We start from the raw sequence: 22,763 nt of genomic DNA on the forward strand, positions 1-22,763 counted from the left end.
GATTTAATGAAAGTTATGTGCTGAACCGTCATACACGCCCGGTCATAGAAATATAGGTCTTGTCATACGTAACTCAAAAAAACCTGTTTCCTATCCAGGACACCGGTGCAATACTCTATAGAAATTTTATAGGTATCTTTTGTATGAAAGTAGTTAATTTGTTTTTAAAGCCGCGCTGCAGAAAGACATATATGTTCTTGATGTGGAATAGTAAAGTGGGGTATAATTAACATCAATAAGATACATGACATTTTATATACAGTATTCTTTTTTTAAAATATGAATTTACCTATTAGTATTAAGAGCCTGAGCCCACACATTGATCATGTTCTTGTCCAGCAGCATCATGATGTATAGCCACTGTGTGACTAGGGTGGGGTACACAGACATCAACTGTAGCATGCTCTCACTTATCATGTCGATGTTATGCATTGCACCTATACAGATATTTCAAATGTTATACACACATAAAGTCTTTGAAAGTTATTTAGAGGAGAAAAACAAAGATTCTAAAAAAATTATAGGTGTAATATGGCATAAAGAAAGAAAAAATGCATAATCTAACCTACTTATGTGCCAAAGTGTAAAGGATTTGTAATCTCACTGCCACTGTTTAAAAAAGAATAGGCATATGAACATAATATCTGAACTAAACTACTGTTTTTACTTCCAAACATTATGAGACAGCCATATTCTGCAATTGTAAGAAAATTTTCTCTACCTGGAGTGGAATTCTTTGCCAGGTGGCAGGCAGCCTTGGCTATCTTAGGACAATTTCCTGACTGCATGATATACATTATAAACAGCTGCATACAGTTCATCTCCCACACAAGGAATGCCTCCCCTAAAAATTACAAATGGTTACATTTAAAATGTTCATTAACATATCCACATTCAACAAGGAAAAGTTTACTCATTTATTTTATTAGTAATGAAGCTACTCTATAGTTCTGTCCATCCGAATGTCCTAAATACTATGTGGGAAATGAGATTTTCTCGATTGCTATTCAAGTTAAACGTCTGATTTTTTGTGTTAAGATTCCCTTTACTAATAAGCATGGCATCTTATATATAATTTACTTGGTTCATCTTTTAGTCATACAATAAATCTTATAACATTTGTAAAAGGTTTCATGATTTCAAAAAATAATTTAATTCTTTATTTATAACAATTGAAAATCTGCTCTATAAATCACTTTGTCAGTCTGTATTTAATTCCATATCTTTTGTGCTTCGCTACTTATAAAAGTTTTGATTCTTGTTACTATAAAATTAAGATAATTTATTTCATTAACAGTTGATTTATTTTCAAACAGCTGATAAAGTTCATATGAAACATGATAATTCACCTTGTGGGTCATGACAGCTGGTTGAAGAGGTGAAAACCAGCTGATTTAGCTTGGAAACAGCTGATCCCAGACAGTGGAATATAAAGGTGACCAGTGTATTGTCAGGTCCACAACCAGCCCTGTATATTATCATTATCAAAAAATCCTAGTTGATAATTTTTAGACTCGATCAGGCTTTCCAATTCAAAGACACTTCCCAGTAAGACCCGTCTACCTTAGCCACCCAAAGTTACAAGAAAAGTTTCAAGGGAATCCAAATTTATGCTTTCAAGTGAAACAATAAACATATAATCTGAAATGACATAAATGGAATAATGGGAAAAAGAATCTCATAAACTGCTGAAATATTTTAGTTGAACTTTGCACAGATCTTGGTTTGGTTTTGGGCTAGTTTATAGAGGGACTCAAGTTAACACATTAAACAAAGTTACTTGAAACATCTAGCTTAACAGCTTCGAGTAAGAAATTAGAAATTATCTAAATTGCTAATTTTTTACATTTTTCAATAATTAAAGTTCAATAAAATAATGTTCCTGTGGTTTTCACTAGAAGAACTGACAGAGCTATCAATGCTGGAATCAAGAATACTTGAACCTCCACTACCCAGCATTATTCCAAGATCCTAAACATACATGAGGTCTGTGTCTGTTTATTACACTAGTCCCTAAAGTTTTACAAAAACGTTTTCTTATTCGTTGGATCAACAACTTTTGGACTTATACTGAATTTTGATTGGTTGGTTTATTAGGTTCAGTATCCAAAAGTTTTAACCGCTGATTGTAATCTTCAGAAGGGGTAATGTATCATTATTGTGGATGTATTTCAATTTATAGGTTGATATCTTATCCCTTTAGATCCCTGGTTAACATTTAATCCTGTTTACCATGGGACCATTAAAAAATAAAAACGTATAGGTAATACTTATAACAATTCAGAATTTGAGAAATTAAAATAAATAAAACTAAATCCGGATTAACTTAGCTTTAATCCATAATTGATTTTACCTGTAACCTGCCAAGAACAGCCTCCTCTGGACTCAACTGAAAGATGATGACCATGCTGGCCAGGGTGAAGCCCAGCCATGAGTGGACCTCCCGCAGGCAGGCCAGGTCAACAGCTGTACCCAGCAGTGCTGTTATCATGGCGTCACAAGGCCGCAATGCCCCGGGACTCAGGGCTTTTAGGAGTTTGATTAGAGTTATAACGTGTTCGGGCTCACTTAGCTCAACCTAACAAATTGTAAAACATTAAACTTTAATCAATAAAATAATAGTTCGAAAAAAAGAATACTAGAGGCTATGTCCCTATAGGCACTTAAGAAGGATGGGGTAAGTAGACCACTCCCACCACAAAAAAAAATTAAATTTTAGATTGAAAATTAAAAGTTGATGGGTAATTTTTTTGACGGGGGGAGGAGTATATTTTCCAATATCCCAAAATAATTATAAACCTTTCCAGAATATGAGAAACTTCACTGTACAGGAGAACCATATCGGTCCAACGGTAAGTGAGACAGAGAGACAGACACACAAGCAAACAGACATCATCATCCTATTACTTTTTTATAAGAATATGTACAAACTAAACTGAACTTTTAAAGGAAGAAAAATTTTAATTAAATTTCTTACTTTGTGATTGCATAATTTAGGAAGCAAAACATCCAGAATTTGTCGCGACAACTTACGCCCCTTCTCCTCATTTTCCGTCTGGTCCAACTTCAACCAGTTGAGGATATTGGCAATAGAGTTAATGACAATAGAGTGGTTGATATGCTTCAACAGCATGCTCACCACCACCTCCCTCTGCGTCTCCAACTCACTGTTGTCAGTTGTTGAGGTTCTATAACATTATCATATGTTAGTAAAAATTCAGGGAGGGAGAAAAATAGGGCACTTTACTATAATAATGTTTTTTAGTTTGTTGGCCCAACAACTTTGGAGAAAGGGAAAAGAAGGTTGCGGGTAAAATCCGTAAAAGTGTGTGTTTTAAGGCTTAAAATAGTAGTAGAACGATAATATTCACTAAATATGTGCATTTATTATTGAAAAGAACTATAGACAATAAATTTTTTTTAAAGTTAACATAAATTTTTATCGTTCTACTACTGTAACTTGAAACACACAACCTTTACGGATTTTACCCGCAACCTACTTTTCCCATTGAATAGTGATTGGTTAGATAATTAAGTTCAGTGTCCAAGCGTTTCAACAACTAATTGTAATCTACAGAGGGGGTAATTTTGTGTTTCATCACTGGGGATGTACATCAATTTATCGGCTATTGTATTTTGAGAAAATGTAAAATAATTTTAAATAGTTTATTGAAAAGGTTTTTACCTGGCAGAAAACAGGTCCCTGGCCACAACCTGGAGCGCAGCCACAGCATAAACACTCCAGCTTTGCTCAGCTGTTGACAAAGACTCACACAACTGCAAAATCTTAGGCACATCTATTATTGTCTTGGAGTGATAGTTCTCATAGGACAGCAGGCAAAGGAATTCAAATATTGCGGGAATTAAGATTTCTGCGTCGCTGATTTGGTTCTCCTCGATGGATTCAAGCTGTTTCAATACAAAACCTGAAAATATTTTTGTACTAGTAAAGCATTTCAAGTTATGATAATCACCTATTTTCTTTTGACTCACAGCTGTTTTTTTAAAGGATTTACATTTAATACATGTAGAGTAGATACTTAAATACATCAAATTAAAAAAAATAAACAACAGGAAATAAATGAACTAATTTAGAATTTCTTACCTATAAATATCTGTTCTGAATCTAGAAGGCAATAGTTGACTCTAAGGCGAATAAGTTGTATGAGTAAGCTCAAAACTTCCACCTAAATACAGTATTAATAAATGAAGTAAATCCTTATTTAATATTAAGTAAATAAATATACCTACCTACTATTAATGAACGTAGAGAAATAATAAATTGTGTGCATACACATTCGTAAAGGCAATATTTAAACAACTGGCACAGACGACAGGCAGACGTAATATGGACAGCTAAATGAAAAATTAAAAAGTAATTAAAACCAGTTTTGTTAGCCGCGAGGGTTCATAATCACAGGCTAACATAATTGGCATTGATTTTATGATATTTATTTTAAGATTCGTCAGAAATTGGCAGAAATACAATACTACACATGATCTTTCAGTATGGCTATGAACCGGTTCTAATCCAGCGGATATAAATCAGTTTGAAAGCCATATTGGAATATGGTTTACCTGTGTTTGAACCTGACAAGTGACGGTGTAGTGCTTCAAAGCTTTGATAACAACAGGCTCAAATAAACGGATGTAAGAGGATAGTGAAGCTTTGTCAGTTATGTACCTGGAATAATACCAAAATTATTATTATACTATAAAAGCTTTTAATAAATGTTTTAAAGTCTATTGTATTACATAAAACATGAGAATTTATTCATGAAAGTTAAAAAGTTGAACATCTTAAATTAGTAAAAAAAAGGACATAACTTCCTATTGGTTAAATGTTTTGTCACAGTCAAAAATACAATAACTACAAAAAATCGCATTTTTAACAATAAGATGCCATAATATTCACCTTTTATAGAATAACAAGGATGACAACATCCATAAGTAGCGAAGCACAAAAAATCATGGATGGAAATACGTAAAAGTAGATTTAAAGTTTATTTATTAAAATCAGGAATAGATTTATTGGAGAAAATAAACACAAAACCTTGTTTTATTTTGTACAACGATGTCGGTCAAAGTAAAAGATGCTCATAACAATGGGAAAAATTATTTTGATACTGATATCCCAAAATGCATGAGATATGGAAAAATAAGGGGAAAATTTAAAAATAGCCAAAAACCTGCAAAAAAGCAGTCTGACCATCATGGTTGTTTTCTCTAAACAACAGGGAAATTTGAGTTTGATATGTATAACTGACAAAAATTTTGGAAATCGGACCATAAATACAAAAGATATGGAGAAAAAATAAAAATAGCCTAAAACCTGCTGAAAGCCAGTCTGACCGTTATAGTTGTTTTCTTTAAAGGACAGAAAATTTAATTTTGATATGTATAACTGAAAAAATTTTGGAAATCGGACCATAAACACCAAAGATATGGAGAAAAATGTGAAAAATACAAAAATAGCCTAAAACCTGCTTAAAGGCAGTCTGACTCTCATAGTTGTTTTCTTTAAACGACAGGAAATTTAATTTTGATATCTATAACTGAAAAAATTTTGAAAATCTGACCATAAACACTGAAGATATGGAGAAAAATGTGAAAAATACAAAAATAGCCTAAAACCTGCTTAAAAGCGGTCCTATCGTCATTGATGTTTTATACTTAATTGTGCTCTTTAATAATGGGAATGTTGTCAAAAAATTTCAGCATTCTATCTTTTATAGGAGCTGAGTAAATCCCATTTCCCCCATAGCGTTACGGACTGACTGACTGACGGACTGACGGACTGACTGACGGACAAAGTGAATTTTAGAGTAGCTTCGCTACTAACAAGTGAAAGTAACATATAATATACAATATCCATCCCAAAATAAACCAACAATGAGATACTAGTACAAACTAAGCTATGAATAAAAGACGCAAACTGAAAATATCAACCAAATCATACAAAACATAACCAAAAAATTAAAATTGTATTGTATATATTGAAAAATATGGCATAACCCATAGAAAAATAAGATATTTTCAGATACTTAAAAATGAAACCAATACTCAAAGATATTACAAAGTAAAATTTTCACATTTACAGAGTAAAAAATGAAACAAAGACAAAAAACTTGTGTACCTGCTGACTTTAAAAGGGTTATTCCTGACCATGGGAAACCTGGTAATACTGGAGGTGGAGCTGTACTCCTTGGCCTCCAGGTTCAGGCCATGCTCCAGGGTGAAGCTGGTGTAAGGGCTACTAATAACAACCTACAATCAAAATCTTTGTTTTGTTCCCATAATTTTATATTTCTAGCCTTTTTTAAATTTGTACTAATATCAAACAACAAATTGATTATCAAAGGCCTCTAGAAAGTCAATTTAACAATATATGCATAATCATATTCATAATAAGATGAAATAACAACATGTTAGACCTTTCAAGAGGGCCCACAAAGCAAATCGATTATAATGAAAAATAATTAGACTTATAAAATTACTATGCAATACGCGACAAATAACGGGCAATCAAAGTGTTAGTGGTCCGCAATGATTGAGAAATCATTGCCTTGGGACCTGCTTTAAAGGTTTGGCACTAAGTTGTGATTAACCTTACCTCGAAGATAGATGGAGATGTCTGGATGCGTGGGAAGGAGGGGAAGCAGGTGAGAGAGACAAAGGGAGAGTTGATTTTAAACAGACATTTCAGGGCTGATTGCACACACACCAACACTGATCTAAAATTACAAAATTTGTAAAAAAAAAAAAAAAATTTAAATAAATATTACCTATTTACCAACCTTTATTGCACTAGTACCAAAAGTTTTAAAACAACGTTTACGTTTTTGTCTCCTTAAGAAGTTTGAGAAGGTACTTTTGTTAAATTTGATTGGTTGGTTCATTAAGTTGAATGTCCAAACATTTCAACCTATGGTTTAAATCTACAGAATTTTGTATATCATCATTGGGGTCCTACTTCCCTCGTTCATTGTCTTATCCCTATAAATCTATGCGCAAATCTAACTTCCAGATAAATCTGAAATGTAAATGATACCGACACAGATATTTATAAAAACCATCGTTACACATGGACAATTAGACTTTAGAAAAACAAAGCTTTATAAAACACACTTAGCAAATCTAAAACTAACATGGATGATAAAATATATAAAAGCGAAGCTCTGAAATGGAAGGACAAACAAACAGTAACACTTGTAGAGTGTCAGAACTGAATAAGCAGAATATTAATACATAAGTCTTAACAAAATTTAACTAAATTTGTGGCAAAACTGCTTAAATACAGGCTAATGTTTAAGGACATATTATTAGGACTTGTAGATGCTTCGCTTATAACATTGTACATTGTTATAATAGGAATCAGTATTCTAAAAATCAGATGAATAAGATAATTTTAACGTACAACAGAAGTAAAAATCAGCATGTTTTCTGGTAAAACAATTATAGAGTTGCTGTGCTTTTTAAGTCGTACCTAGCTATAATGGGAATCATCATGCAAAGATTGAAACCGATAGGACGATTCTAACTTGTTCAATTTAACGAAAATAGCTAACCTTACGGACGGACGGACGGACCGACCGACCATCATTATAGAAAAGCTTCGCTATAAAAAAAAAACATCCAATACCTTGGAGCAATAGACATGCAGGCCTTCATATAACCAAGATATTCTTCAACATATTTGGAAAAATCATTGCCAATGACAAAATTTAGAATTTCTGCTAGGCATTGCAGAACTTTGGAAACAAAACTCTTGATCCTCTCCTCACTCTTTTCATCCAAAGAGGTTTTATATACTCCAAAGCTTGCCTTTAAACCGATGAAAATATTCATCTTAGTTGAATTTATAATAAAAAAATTATTTTTACTAAATTGGCGGTTGGTTTTTACAACAAAAAACGTTGATTGCTCAAACATTATTAAATTTAATTCTTATCGGATTGTTCATAGTGTCATCATAAGAAATAATCACCCTCCCTTTCGGCTTTGAGGAAATTTTGAGGGTGATGCATTCTAATTTGAAAGTGCTTTTAAAAATAATTTTCAATTTTTCAGTATAGCTTCGAAACCGATTAATATGAATCCACTGGATTAGAACCGGTTCTCAGCCATACTGAAAAATTATGCATAGCATAATAGCGTATTAGACAATTTTCCAAAAAGTCATCAAATTAATAACTACCTGTTTTGTTAGCCAGGACCTCCGGTCCCTCGAGGCTAACAAAACTGGTTTTAAGGGTTGGGCCGGATATCCGGCAAACTACAGGTTATCCGGCCAAATTACTGGCGTCTTATTATATAAAACTGGCGGCTACGCCCTTAGAGGCCTCTAGGGGCACTTGAGGGGGGGGGGAAATGAATTTGATAACCATTTTTTAAATTTAGGGGGGGCTGACGCCCCTTATTTTTATATTTAGTTAAAAATTGAATAAAAATATTTTTTTTTTGGGGGGGTATTTTTTCCTTGGGGCGATTTCAGGTTCCAGGTATAGTCCTGCAAGTCCGGAACCTCCAGGTCTCCAGAAATCTTTAAACGGTTCCTGTGACAGCAATTTTTGACTTAGACACTTCCAATTTTAAATTTAGGATTTTAAATGTCTTCATGACATATAACAATTTCATAAAATCCGTTGCTGTTTACCTGCCGACCGCCAGTTTGAGGCTGGCAGCTGCCAAGAACTGCTGCCCCCGCCAAAATTTATGTTTTTCTAATATAAAATTTACATAAAGATAAACATATTCAGAAAAAAATGTTCTTTTAGCTTCAATAATAAGAAAATTACAGCCATTTATAATTAAAAAAGCAGAAATTTTTGTTGTAAAATATAAAATATCATATTGCCGGATATCCGGCCCAACCCTAGTTTTAACCTTAAAATTTTTTATTCTATAATATCATGCGATAAATAAATATTATTGATAGGAATCATAATGATTAATATATTTTCATTTCCTTAAGTACATCATACAGCCGCATGTAGAATGGGTTACCAAAAAACTGGCCGCGCTTCTCATCCTTGGACGAGGTCTGTCTGTCCAACGGAGGTATGGGGGAGGAGGGAGGGACGGTGTCAGGCGCCTTCTTCTTGATAGGGGACAGGTTGGTTGTCTGCAGGGAGGGAATTGTCGGCTTTGACGAAGTCTGAAATTATATTAAATCCCTTTCAGAGCTCAATATAACGGATATTTTCTTTCCTATTTAAAAAAATCATATTTCACATGTTATAAGTGGAATAAGTAATAACGACTGACACATTTAATCTTAACAATATAAAAGTAACAGGATGTCTTTCTGACTATGTGCAGAAAAAGATAAAATGTAAATCACCAATGGTAACCCCTCCCCCTAAAAAAATACTTAGCTCTACTCTTTCTTTGTAAGTTTATAGATCTGAAAATAAGAGTTTAGGGTCAACCTACCCCCCTCCCTTCCCTCAAGTGCCACTAGAGGCCCTTGGTTAAAAAAAATTATTAACCTGTGCTGGCTGAATATCTTCAATAACATGTTGACAGATGCTAAGTAGCTTAACTGTGTGTTGAATCAAATTTTCACCAATTCTAAATGAGTAATTTTAATTTTGGTTTTATAAAAATGAAAATTAGCTACCTATACAATAATCATCCTATCATTTACTAAGTTTATTTGCGATTACTTTTATTTAATGAAATCTTCTAATTTTTAACATGTACAAAACGGCCTGTTATATTGCATCAAGATCCATGTCAGATCTATATAGGAAATAAACGTCTATAAACGAGCTCAAGTTTTCCAAGGAATATGTGATTAAAACTCATAGTGCTCCAATAATCCATAATAAACTCTCATTGCCCAGAACGATAAGACCCATTATTTTACTTTATTAAAAATAAATTCATTTTTTTAATTTCATGTTGCTATTTACCTTATATTGATGTACTTAATTTCTAATCATAAAAAAGAAAATTTAGATTTATAATATAATAAATTTAAGAAAACTCTGTTTTAAAAGAATTCGATTGTGGCGACATTTTGTGTGGTCAAATATTAAACTAAAATTGTAATCATCATCATTAACCCTTTGGTGATGGTAATGTAAAGGAAAAAATATAATTTTAAAGATCTTTTTAAAATCATTTAAATTATTAAATATTTACTTTCTTTTAGATATTAATGCCGGGTGAGGAAAATAGATTTATTGAGAAATAGATATGCATATAGAAAACTAGCCAATAGGGAGATAATTATATCGAGCCAACTCTAGTATAATATAGTTAAGATTTCACTAATCATTGTATTTATTGAGTTATCTATTTCAGCGAAGCTTCACATAGGTCACAGGGTGAATTGAGTCAATTTTCCTGGCTACATCAAAAACCGAGCCTCTAGATTCTAGGGTGCATCCGTTTTTAAATAAAGTTTTAGTGTACAAACACTTGAACACTCAAAATGTTCATCATAGCTTTGTCTGTCTAAAGCATTATGTGTAAAATGTTAAAATGGATTAATTTGTGTTTTATTGCTTTTTTACCTTGAAAGATGTTGATCAGAATAAACAAGACTGTTTACAGATTCTTTAGGAACATCACTTGTCTCACGAAGATTGTAACATACCAGACCTTAACACATTATATTTGAAGTTGACCTCAATTTGGAGGATTTTCTTTAAAAATCATTGGAAGATTTTTACTAGTCATTTTATTTTCATCATAAAGAAAATCCAGAAATGAAATCAAACCCTGTTGTAGAATTGAATACGACAAACGCAATTTAAAATTAATTTTTTCAAAAGCGACTAACGTTAAATATGATTAAACCTTTATTATTTTTATATAATATACTTGTATAAATATGTCCAGCCAGGGATAGTAAAGATGAATGTACAGCTTTTTCCAGGTATACAGGACTAGAATATTTACTATTGTGGATACTATACTAACTATACCTGTATAAGTATGTCCAGCCAGGGATAGTAAAGATGAATGTACAGCTAGCTCCAGGTATACAGGACTAGAATATTTACTATTGTGGATACTATACTAACTATACCTGTATAAGTATGTCCAGCCAGGGATAGTAAAGATGAATGTACAGCTAGCTCCAGGTATACAGGACTAGAATATTTACTATTGTGGATACTATACTAACTATACCTGTATAAATATGACCAGCCAAGGATAGTAAAGGTGAATAAACAGCTAGCTCCAGGTATACAGGACTAGAATATTTACTATTGTGGATACTATACTAACTATACCTGTATAAGTATGTCCAGCCAGGGATAGTAAAGATGAATGTACAGCTAGCTCCAGGTATACAGGACTAGAATATTTACTATTGTGGATACTATACTAACTATACCTGTATAAATATGACCAGCCAAGGATAGTAAAGATGAATGTACAGCTAGCTCCAGGTATACAGGACTAGAATATTTACTATTGTGGATACTATACTAACTATACCTGTATAAATATGACCAGCCAAGGATAGTAAAGGTGAATAAACAGCTAGCTCCAGGTATACAGGACTAGAATATTTACTATTGTGGAAACTATACTAACTATACCTGTATAAATATGTCCAGCCAAGGATAGTAAAGGTGAATAAACAGCTAGCTTCAGGTATACAGGACTAGAATATTTACTATTGTGGAAACTATATTAACTATACCTGTATAAATATGTCCAGCCAGGGATAGTAAAGATGAATGTACAGCTAGCTCCAGGTATACAGGACTAGAATATTTACTATTGTGGATACTATACTAACTATACCTGTATAAATATGTCCAGCCAAGGAAAGTAAAGATGAATGTACAGCTAGCTCCAGGCAAGGTAAAGATGATTGGAGAAGGTTTACTATTGTGGATAATATACTAACAGCTGGTGCCTGAAAGCACATAAAAAGAGTTAAATCAAATAAAATGTCCCTAGGATTTCTGTAATCATGAAACATGTTCAGGATTGCCAATAAATGTCATGCAAAGAAAGGATTATTCGTCAGATGGGGGATTCCTTTCCTATTTCTATTAAAAAGGTAATACATGTAAAATAAGATAATTTTGCAAATTAATTTACAGACAAAAAAAGTCCATAGCATATGTATATTTACTAATGTATATTAATCTTTCCTATAATCTACCATTTACATTGCTAAGAAATAATATGAGAATAAAAGAGTAAAATTAATTTAACTTGCATAGTCCTATCACGGAATGGGCGAAATATATCATTTGTCAGCGAAATAGGGGGCAATGGGCTGTTTATTATAACGTTTTCTTATTCGTTGATTTATCAACTTTGGTAACTTTAAAATAAATTTTGATTGGTTAGTTTATTAAGTTGAGTGTCCTAACGTTTCAACCACTAATTTTAATCAGGGAGTAAGGGAGGGGACAATGGGCAATTAATTCAATATAAGAGTTATCAAAGAAAGGGCATGAAATCCAGTTTAATCCAATAAATTTGTAGGAAATTATAAAGGGATTGTTAATTGAATAATAGATGTCCATAGCGTCATGTAAAGTGAAATCACAACTTGTTTTTGATGAAATATATTGAGGTTTTTTGGTGCGATTTTTATATTAAAAGATTATTGGACCCGGCCAGCTGCTAGCAAGAATATGACTGCCCCTTTTTATTCTGTTTATTTCCCTTGCCCCACCTCCCTTCTCCCCCCCGTCTGCTACATTCCAAACTAACACAACGAGTGTTTATTTCCCTTCTCCCCACTTCCCTTCTTCCTTCTCCCCGTCTGCTACATTCCAAACTAACACAACGAGTGTTTATTTCCCTTCCCCCCACTTCCCTTCTCCCTTCTCCCCGTCTGCTACATTCCAAACTAACACAACGAGTGTTTATTTCCCTTCCCCCCACTTCCCTTATCCCTTCTCCCCGTCTGCAATATTCAAAACATACATAACAAGTAGCGGCATTCTATGCGCAAGTCCCCAAACTCAGTCAGAAACTGCTAAATTCTTGCACATTCCCTTTAAGCCAGTCCCCAAAGTCTGAGACTCCTAAAAATTGAATATTCGATCCATTGTCCCCTCCCTTACTCCCTGAATTTTAATCTACAGAAGGGGTAATTTTGCGTATTAACTATGGGGTTTACATTAATTTAGCGGCCATTGTCTTATTCCTTCAAATCCCTGATCAAATGTACCTGGTTAACAGTTTCCTGTCCGACGCCAAACTTCTTGACCCTAGGCATATGAATGCCCCAAGCACCCGGATGGTGGACGGGAGCATAATTCAGCGCCATGTTGTGTAGAGCTTCTATGCACCCAAACAGCAGCTCCTTTTTGGCGGCGGTTTTTAACAGGTTGTAAATTTTGATGACTGTTTGGAATATTGATCCGGCTGTGTCGGATACATCAGGCTTTGGTAAGGTTTCTGGTTAGGAGAAATGTAAATTATTTTGCATAGAAAAAGTTCAGCAATCTATTTTATAATTGCATGATATTTTTTTTGTTTAATCTTATGTTAAATCAATTATAAATACATTATAGTGGTTATTAGAGAAAAATTAAAAAAGATATCTGTCAAAAAGTGTGGAAGGTCAAAGGAGACAGCAAATATCTTTGTATTAGGATAACAACTTTTTTCCCTATAACCCTTTACTGTTGTTTTTATATAGATAAACAAAAGTTTTTATTATTATTCCCTGGATAATGTTTTCTGTGTAGTGTACTTCAAGTGCAAAATAAGAAACATTGCCTGAATAAGAATGATAAAATTCTGAGTCCGGTGCTGGTTGGTGATGACTATAGGCACCAGTCTGACTTCCACCACCACTGCTTTTATACAAAAATTTAGACTTTTCAAACGCCAGATTATTGGCAGTGTCAATAAAAAGTGCATCGGCCAGGCTTGATAATGATTTGGCAGCTGCTGACCTGACCCGCTGATCCTCATCACCCAGCAGGGGAATGAGAGCTGCCAATACTTTAGATTGCCAACCTAAACATTTATTGAAAAATGTGTATAACTGCTACCTAAATATTTTCAAAATATACAACAGATCAAAGAAATGATTTGAAATGCTACTCAGTTCGTTAACAAATGGAACTTTCCCTCAAAGTGCCTAATTGAGCACAGAAACCCTCAATTCTATTATATGTCTTTATAACTTTTTAGTGGGTATTGGGAAGCCCCGCAAGGTAAGGGCACCGCAGGGATTGGGCAAAAAAAAAACCTTCCCCGACACACCCCCCTCCCAATTATTTTGAATTAATTTCAAATTAAGGGGGAGATGATGGGTTCAGCGCTTGACAGGCACTTTTTGGGAAAGCACAAAAAAATTATACCTTTATAAATATAAGCTGTAGAAAGTGGGTCTAAAGTTGCCAGCAACTCAGATACCTCCACCTTAAAACATTTAATTGCATCTATATTCAAAAATTTTATAACAACTATTTGAATTTGTTCTTAAGAGTCCCTCACTAATATTAAGCTTTACACGTCCCAAATAGGTCTTTAATGCAGGGAGGGAGAAGGGACAATGGACTGTGAATTACACTGGTACCTAAAGTTTTATAACCTCGTTATCTTATTTATTGCCTCAAAACTTTAAGGAACTCGGTTACTTTTCAAAAGTTAAAAATCTGTTACCTTGATGAGCCAGTAATTGTTGGCTGGCATTTCCAGAAGAGCCCGCAGGATATGACAAGTCTCCACGTTACAATCCGATTCAAACATTTTGGGGAGAAGCTGTTTTAACCCAGATAGGGCCTAAATAAACACATATGTTGTATCACTTTTGTATTCTTTTTGTTTTGGCAAGTTTAAAGCTTTTGACATCAAGGTACCAGACTACATAGTACACAAGTCAGTGAATTTGTAATAACATGTACTAATAACATGTAATACATTTTATAACTATAATTTAAGAAAACTTGCGTTTGGTACAGATAAATATCTATCATACAAAGAATCCTCTTAATCACTGATGATAAAACCCATTCCCACCTTTGAAACAAATTCAAAATAAGGAGGGAGGGTACTGTGTAGCCACGCATAGATAGGGCACCGCAAGAAAAATCCCCGCTGGTGTTAGGTGAAGGACCCCCTTATTCTAAATTCAGTGTGGCCACAACCAAAAAAATACTGATACTGAAGAAAAAAAAGGAAATACTGAAAATACTGAATCCTAAAATAAGAAAAAATACTGAAAATACTGAAGAAAAAAAAGGAAATACTGAAAATACTGAATCCTAAAATAAGAAAAAATACTGAAATACTGAACAAAAAAATACAAATACTGAATAAGTATTTTTTTTATATGATTCCTCATTTACAAAATTTCTTATATCATACCTTTATAATTTGGGGGATATTTTAAAGACCTTTTAATTTTGCCTCTTAGATTTTCTTGCACCAATTAAGCAGAAAATGACTGATAAATATTTTAAATGATTACAAAACTTAAATACTTTTTAGTTAATTTAAGAGCATGCTAAAAAACTTTACCTTTCATAATCATGCAAAGTACTCACCTTAGATTATTCATTCTATTAATAGACAAAAAAAATATCTGAAAAAAATACTGTATAAAAGCATCTCAAATATCTAAAAAATTCATATTTGAGATGAAATTGAAAAAAAAATGTATATTACCATCATAGACGTCCAAGCTTTTTATTTTTTTAGGGGGGGTAAATTTTTTTTAAGGGGGGGGGGGGGGGGTAATTCGCTTTTTTTTTGGGGGGGGGGTAAAATTCGCGCGTCACAATTTTTTTTACCCCACCCAAAATTTTTTACCGGGGGGTAAAATTTGCTTGAGGGGGGGGGGTTAATTACCCCCCCTGAAATCTGTTGGCAGGGGTAAATTTTTTTTACTCCCCCCAAAATTTACCCCCTGGGGTAAAAAATCTTTTTTTTTTGGGGGGGGGGTAATTTAAATTTTATTTAATATTTAGTATTAAAAATGTGCGCGAAGCGCGCAAAATTTTTTTTGTTAGAGATTTTTATTTTTTTTTGGGGGGGGGTATTTACCCCCCCAAAATTGTTTTTTTTTGGGGGGGGGGTAAATACCCCAGGTTAGGGGGAAATTTAAAACGGGGGGGGTAAAATGAAAAAAAAATTGGGGGGGTAATCGCCCCCTTGGACGTCTATGATTACCATAAAAAAAACAAAATTAATGTACAAAGTTATAGGGTAATTTAAAGGAAAGTAAAGTGAGGCGCGAAGCAAAAATTTTGGGAATTTAAGAAATAATGAAAATACTAAATCATGAAAATTTCCAAAAACTGAAAAATACTGAATAAAATTTTCAAATACTGAATATTCAGTATTTACTGAAAATACTGAAGCCCCAATTTCCAAATACTGAAGAATACTGAAGATTTTCAGTATACTGAAGAATATGGCCACGCTGTAAATTTATACAAAAACTAGGAGGGGGGTGGGTATTTGTGCTTAAACTTCCACTTTTGAGGGAAAGCGCCGAACATATTTTAGATAAAAAAATGATAAAATGACAGATACCTGTTTAGCTGTATGAGAGCTGGAATCCTGAAGGGTAGATATCAGCATATCCACTAGCACAACTTCGTTGTTTTCATTTCCTGTCATATAATTGCATCAATAGGAAGGAAATCTAATTTTGAAACATAACATTACTCAAACAGCATTATTAATATTTATTTTCTTTGAGGGTTTCTGTTTAGTTCTATATTCGTTTTATCCATGAAAAGTTTTAGATCAATCCGGCTAAATTATTGGTTTAAAATTTTTAAATTTGATACGAAAGGGCAGTCTGTTTTTAAATCATCTATATAAGGACTCAGCTATAAATAAAATGTTAAATGTGGCAAGATATAAACAAAAATCTTCGTCTCCTAGAAATTCCTTTTCAAATTGGATTGTGCTGATTGTATTAAATGATTGGCCATCTAGGGTAAATAATCTATCCAACTCACCTTGAAACCATTCATTTACTTGTCCTCCTGATTGTACACAAGCGCCTAAAACACAAAAATATAAAAAACACCTAACTGTATAAAATGCTTTATTGCTACTGAGCATAGCTATTTGTGTATTGGTTTGTTTTAGTAAGAGGGTTAATGGTGCATCACCTTTAAGTGTATAGCAAGCACAGAACCCCCCTTTTTAAAAAATATATGGAACTTAAAGGAAGAAAATGACATTTAATTTTTTTCTCTTTTTTTCTAATCCCTGAGGTGCTTGCCTGTACCTAATATAACCTATCTTAACATGACCTACAGAAAACACAAACATGTAGAAAAAACTACCCCTCCCGTGTTTTAAAATACTTACAAAATTTCATGCGAGGAAGTGAGAAAAGTAGACAAATATAATGCGATACGATACATGATACGACAGGCTCAGAACCAGTAGAAATCCAGCAGATATTAATCGGTTTCCAAGCCATACTGAAATTGGTATTATTAATGCTATTTTTGTGTACTGTACATATAGGTGTTTAACTTAACAAAAAAGATAATAAAGTGGCAATATAAATATTAGTGTAGCAACGCACTTATAAACACTATCCAGTATAGTACCTCTTAGGACAACTGCCAATAGTTTAGCCAGGCTTCCTTTGATACCAGGATCCTCGTGTTCAAGATAAAGTGTCAGGTCATTCATCATTACTATTTCAATTAGCATTATAAATCATCAATATAAACAAGATTAGCTTTCATAAGTCTGATGGGATAACCCAACTCATAAAAGGTCCATATAAATAGCCTGTGAGTATGATATTTCAAAATTTTTGAAAGCGTAGGTATCAAGCTAAAACATAAATTTACTTACAAACTTTTTGGGACCATCGTTTTAGATGTCCCAAAGACCATAAAAATGACGAAAACTCTTTGATTTGGTGGAAGAAGTGAAAACTAGATGCCTTTTATTTAAATGGCACAAAGTAAGTTCTATATTTGTTGCTGGATTATATTTATTATTACATCTAAAAGCTAAAATGTATTTCCCCCTTCCCTTTAAAGGTTATTTACATCAGTTTGAAATCTTTTTGTAAGTTATTGAAACCAGTAGTAAATTAGAACGTGTGGGTAGGTAAATCAAATCAACATGAATTATCTATCAAATGTATTTTTAAATAAGGTCCTAAGGTTAAATAAGTAATAATTAAAAACAGTTAAACACTCAAAGGTGCAAAAAATAAGACTTGAAAATTAATTTCAAAATATATTATTTTATTGACATTTTAAGAAGGTAGATTTTCTAATGAAATTTCCTGAGGTAAAACTGGATTCAGAATCTGTTACCGATAAGGGGAGATTCCAAACCTAAAGAAAATAGTTTGATTGATAATAATCTAATAGTCTTACATTTTTGTGTCGAGAAAGTGATAGCTTCGAATCTCGGCCCAACACCTAGTTATAAGTTTAACTAAAGACATTAAAATGGTAGCTACTTGTGCTATGTCAGATGCACGGCATAATTAGTTAGAGTTAGAGTATGGACCAAAACATTAGCACCTTACTGCCATGAATACTTAGGACTTCAAGTCAAGGGTCGCGCAAGTAAAGGGTTGTTTGCCTAAAGGACCTTTGACCAAATATAACCGCGAATCAATAAGTAAGATTTGAATCAGAAATACACACAAATAAGATCTATTGATGTATCCCGTCCCCTATAGGTTATCCAAGAAAGTTTGATAATACAAAACCAATCTTTATTTCTTCTAACTTAAGTTATGCTGAATGATTAAAAATAGCTTTACCAACCTGTGGGTTGTGTGTTATGATTTCAGACAGACAAGCCAGAGCCAAGGTTTTCACACTTATCCTAAAATAAAACATTTTTAGATTCTACTTAGTTTGTAGAATCAAGATTTTATTATTGTCCACTATCCAATGTCCAAATTACAATGGTAAAATATTTTGAGGCAAAATAACCCGCGACGATGGCTCAACACGTAGCGCATCCGCTCGTTGTTGGGGTTGATGTTGTTGTTAGAGTAGTTGGAATGTTAAGGCCCAAAACATGCGCAACTAATTACAATCCACAGACAAAGGTCATGCAATTAAAGAGTTAGTTGTCTGTTGGGTGTTACTTAACCATGAATACCCCGCGTTTTTTTGACAGAAAAGGAGAGATTTGGCTCCCGTTAGCTATTCTTAGTTGTTGGACCTGACGTTATAGTGTCAAAATATTTTTTCCAATAAATATTCCTTCTAGACAGGTGATCCAAGTGATTTAAAGATCCTACCTGACTGAACTATCAGGCACAGGGGTTCCTTTCTCTTGTGTAAGTAGAAATTTTGACACAAGCAGTCTGGCTACATAATGCAATGAAATTCCAGAACCTAAAGTAATTCCAAATGAAACAAAGTTTTGTTTCATGTTTTTTTTAATATCCCAATGTAGAGTTTTTGGTCCTTTACATTTTATTGAATTCTCTTATACATTAGGATAATATTAACATCATTAAATTTGTCAAAATCCATATTAAAACATCAGAGTTATTGAAAGGAACAACAATTAGATGGATAACTAACAAGCATTATGTTTTAAAAATGAATAAATTTACAAAGACTTTGACCTGTAACTTTTCCAATATCAAAGTATTCATCCTCTGCCTCCAAATTTTCCTAAAACGTTATATGCTTTATTTGTTTTCTAAATTAATAAAATTAAACGGGATGCGATGTTTTAGATAAAATAACACCACTCATACAACCAATTAATGTAGAAGTTAAGATGTATAATCCAGACAACTACCTGCCCTACCTGGTAAAGACCCTTTTCGTCTACTTGCTAATTGCTTTCTGTTCTTTTGTAGAAACCGTGATTAAAGGGAACTATCCACGAACAAGAGCAAGTGATTCTAAGCACCTTCCAGCATCAACCCATAGTAATTTTTAGTAAATATACTAGGTTTATATTTAATATTTGGTTTATCGACTAAAAAGCTAGGTTTCACCATGGTTTATATGAGAAAAAAACTTTGAAATACTAAGCATTTTTTGATGCAATATCATCAAATGTTTTGATGAGTTCTAAGGACAAAATAAAATAACATGACAGAAAAGCATGAAATGCTGTAAAATTCAGATTTACATTAATTAAACTGTTTAAAATATTACAAGTTACCAACCCTTTTCTAAATATACATTATACATTTTTAATCAAAATAATATACTTTTGTTTTAAGGCTTTTAAACAACAGTTTGAACTAATCAAAACATTTGATGATATTGCACTTAAAAATGCTTAACATTTCAAAGTTTTTTTTCATATGAAACAGTGGTAAAACCTAATTTTTTAGTCGATAAACTAAATATTAAACATAAACCTAGTATATTCGCTAAAAAATTCTATGGATCAAAGGTGCTTAGAATCACTTGCTCTTGTTCATGGATAGTCCCCCTTTATTAGCTGATTTCAAAGACCCAATAAAAAAATCGGGACAGGTTCCCCGCCCTGTGGGCAGAATTTTATATAGCTCATGCCCTCTCTATTATTTTACTTTAATGGCAACCTACCCTATGTGTGCAAATACATATAAGAATAAGCTGTGTAATTCTATCCATTTCTGGACCGGTGCTTTATATTTTTCTAAAGAATCAATGTCAATAATTCTCAACGCTTTAGAATGTTTTTATATGATTAAGGAAAAGAAAATTATATATAAATGCTCAAAAACTAAAATACTTACAAAAATTTGATCATTGGAGTTATTTATTGGTGGATCAACATTTGGAGAGGTGGATACTTGTTCTAAAGGTGGTGGTTCCTCACAATCTAAATATAGGTATTGTTGTTAAGGTTTAATCTAGTACTTTTAAAGTTGATAAAAAATAATGAATGTAGAATACACGTGGATATTATGAAAGAGGAAAGATTTTCGTCAATTTAGGTTGTTATTTCCCCTGTCATTTATTGGTCAGTTCGTTAATCCAATAGGTTCACTTTACTAGAAAACATGAAAATATAATTTAAGATCCAGTTAATGATTTATTCATCAAAAATCAAATCAACAAATAAATTATAAACTTTGCATTTTAATATTGAGAGAGAAAAAATAGAAGTTCGTCCATTTTAAAAGAAGGGGTAATTTTTTTCGCGTATTTTCCGAAGAGTTGTGTGTAACCGTTTAGTCAAATGCGCTTGCTATATCAAACTGTTCTGTTCCTTTTTTGAAAATTTGAGTACCTCCCCCCCCCCCCCCACAACGAACAACTCTGGCTGCAGCGCTCGGCTCCCTAGCCTGCCTAGCTGCAGCACTCGGCTCCCTAGCCTGCCTAGCTGCAGCACTCGGCTCCCTAGCCTGCCTAGCTGCAGCACTCGGCCCCCTTGCCTGCCTAGCCGCAGCGCAGCAGAGGAGAACGCCACTGTTCTTAATTATACATTCATTAGGTCATAATAAAGACCAGTTTGACTTAATAAGCGCATTTTACTAAACGGTTACACACAACTTTACGAAAATACGTGAACAATGACCTCCTTCTGTATTTAGTGCTTTTCGTCTTTGAGTTTAGAATCTTTGAGTCTATTAATGTCGTCATACTTCTTTCTGTTAAAGCTAAAAAGGCTTACCAACACTTTGTGTAATTGTGAGTACAGGTTTAGAGGCTGCAATATCACTGAGGCTTTGTACACTTGCGTCTGTTGGTAGACGAACACTCTCGGAATTCATACTTTCACGCATTTCTCTAAAATTAACATAAACGTTCAATACCGAAGGAAAACTTAATAGGCATTATTTTAGGATTTCTAATTTTTGATAAGTTTAGGAGATATGATGAGCTAAATTCAATGAAACACAAGGAAAGAGGGAACATTAGACTGTTAATTATATTGGTACCTAAAGTTTTACAATCCCTTTGGCTTAAAACTTTGGGTACTTTTATTAGATCTTGATTGGTATGGTGTTCAAAACTTTTCAAACAATCATTAAAATTACAGAAGGGATAATTTATTTATTATTGTTGGGTAAGTACATAGATTTATCTTACGTTGTGTTATCTCTTGAGATCCCTAAGGGGGGGGGGAACGTACGTATGACTTCAAGCACACCACTTAGGGTTTATCTCTCTCTAAGTTTATTCCCATAAAATTATATCTCTCTCTGCCTGCCTGTCTGTATAAATGCCTATCTCTATCTCTTTCATTAAAGTTTCTTCAATAAAGCTACAATACCTTGAATCAGATGGAATTTCTGTGACACTAGAGAAGGCACTGGAGGGTCTCCATGCTTGTATCTGTCCGTCCGTCCGTCTGTCTGTCTGTTTATCTTCATACCTTGAATCAGATGGAATTTCTGTGACACTAGAGGACATGAGGCCGCCAGGCGAGTTAATTAGGTAGATAAACAGGGTTGAATCAACCTTCAGCAGGCACTGGAGGGTCCCCAGGCTGGTGTCTGTCCGTCCGTCTATCTGTCTGTCTGTCTTCATACCTTGAATCAGATGGAATTTCTGTGACACTAGAGGACATGAGGCCGCCAGGCGAGTTAATCAGGTAGATAAACAGGGTTGAATCAACCTTCAGCAGGCACTGCAGGGTCTCCAGACTGGTGTTGATTATATTATGATCCTAAGCAAACATTTATAGATTTATTAAGGAAAATTAGTATCTTGGAAAGAAAACGAAGTAGCAGGTTTCGTCGTATTTTCCCAATAGCTTTAGATAGGTTATTTTCGGTTAGGTTATGTAAATTTTAATGATTGCCCCACAGGGTTAGGAAATAGGTCCTGCAAGGTTAGAGCCCCCCACAGGGTTTAGAAATATGAGAAAAGCTATGGTGAAAATACAACAAAACTCGCTACTTCGTT

General features: G+C 33.6%; 1 protein-coding gene across 1 annotated transcript in view; it reads right to left on the bottom strand.

Moving 5' to 3' along the window:
• Positions 1-22,763, bottom strand: part of htt (huntingtin) — a 65,251-nt gene that overhangs the window by 37,838 nt on the left and 4,650 nt on the right. The window contains exons 8-37 of the mRNA XM_080163843.1: positions 22,388-22,524; positions 21,526-21,641; positions 20,645-20,730; positions 19,529-19,577; positions 19,196-19,292; positions 18,711-18,771; positions 18,218-18,269; positions 17,523-17,612; positions 16,917-16,961; positions 16,483-16,562; positions 14,608-14,727; positions 14,304-14,364; positions 13,714-13,956; positions 13,160-13,389; positions 11,770-11,884; positions 10,524-10,611; positions 9,492-9,573; positions 8,968-9,157; positions 7,643-7,823; positions 6,614-6,734; positions 6,137-6,267; positions 4,579-4,684; positions 4,106-4,187; positions 3,686-3,926; positions 2,978-3,188; positions 2,354-2,578; positions 1,882-1,971; positions 1,350-1,467; positions 722-844; positions 290-437 (exon numbers count right to left, since the gene is read on the bottom strand). Coding sequence (XP_080019969.1) covers positions 290-437; positions 722-844; positions 1,350-1,467; positions 1,882-1,971; positions 2,354-2,578; positions 2,978-3,188; positions 3,686-3,926; positions 4,106-4,187; positions 4,579-4,684; positions 6,137-6,267; positions 6,614-6,734; positions 7,643-7,823; positions 8,968-9,157; positions 9,492-9,573; positions 10,524-10,611; positions 11,770-11,884; positions 13,160-13,389; positions 13,714-13,956; positions 14,304-14,364; positions 14,608-14,727; positions 16,483-16,562; positions 16,917-16,961; positions 17,523-17,612; positions 18,218-18,269; positions 18,711-18,771; positions 19,196-19,292; positions 19,529-19,577; positions 20,645-20,730; positions 21,526-21,641; positions 22,388-22,524 — 3,719 coding nt within the window. The remainder of the gene's footprint in view (positions 1-289; positions 438-721; positions 845-1,349; positions 1,468-1,881; positions 1,972-2,353; positions 2,579-2,977; positions 3,189-3,685; positions 3,927-4,105; positions 4,188-4,578; positions 4,685-6,136; positions 6,268-6,613; positions 6,735-7,642; positions 7,824-8,967; positions 9,158-9,491; positions 9,574-10,523; positions 10,612-11,769; positions 11,885-13,159; positions 13,390-13,713; positions 13,957-14,303; positions 14,365-14,607; positions 14,728-16,482; positions 16,563-16,916; positions 16,962-17,522; positions 17,613-18,217; positions 18,270-18,710; positions 18,772-19,195; positions 19,293-19,528; positions 19,578-20,644; positions 20,731-21,525; positions 21,642-22,387; positions 22,525-22,763) is intronic.

This window comes from Acartia tonsa, chromosome 6 (assembly GCF_053477335.1).
Source record: "Acartia tonsa isolate MP-2025a chromosome 6, ASM5347733v1, whole genome shotgun sequence".
Classification (NCBI taxonomy): Eukaryota; Metazoa; Arthropoda; class Copepoda; order Calanoida; family Acartiidae; genus Acartia; species Acartia tonsa.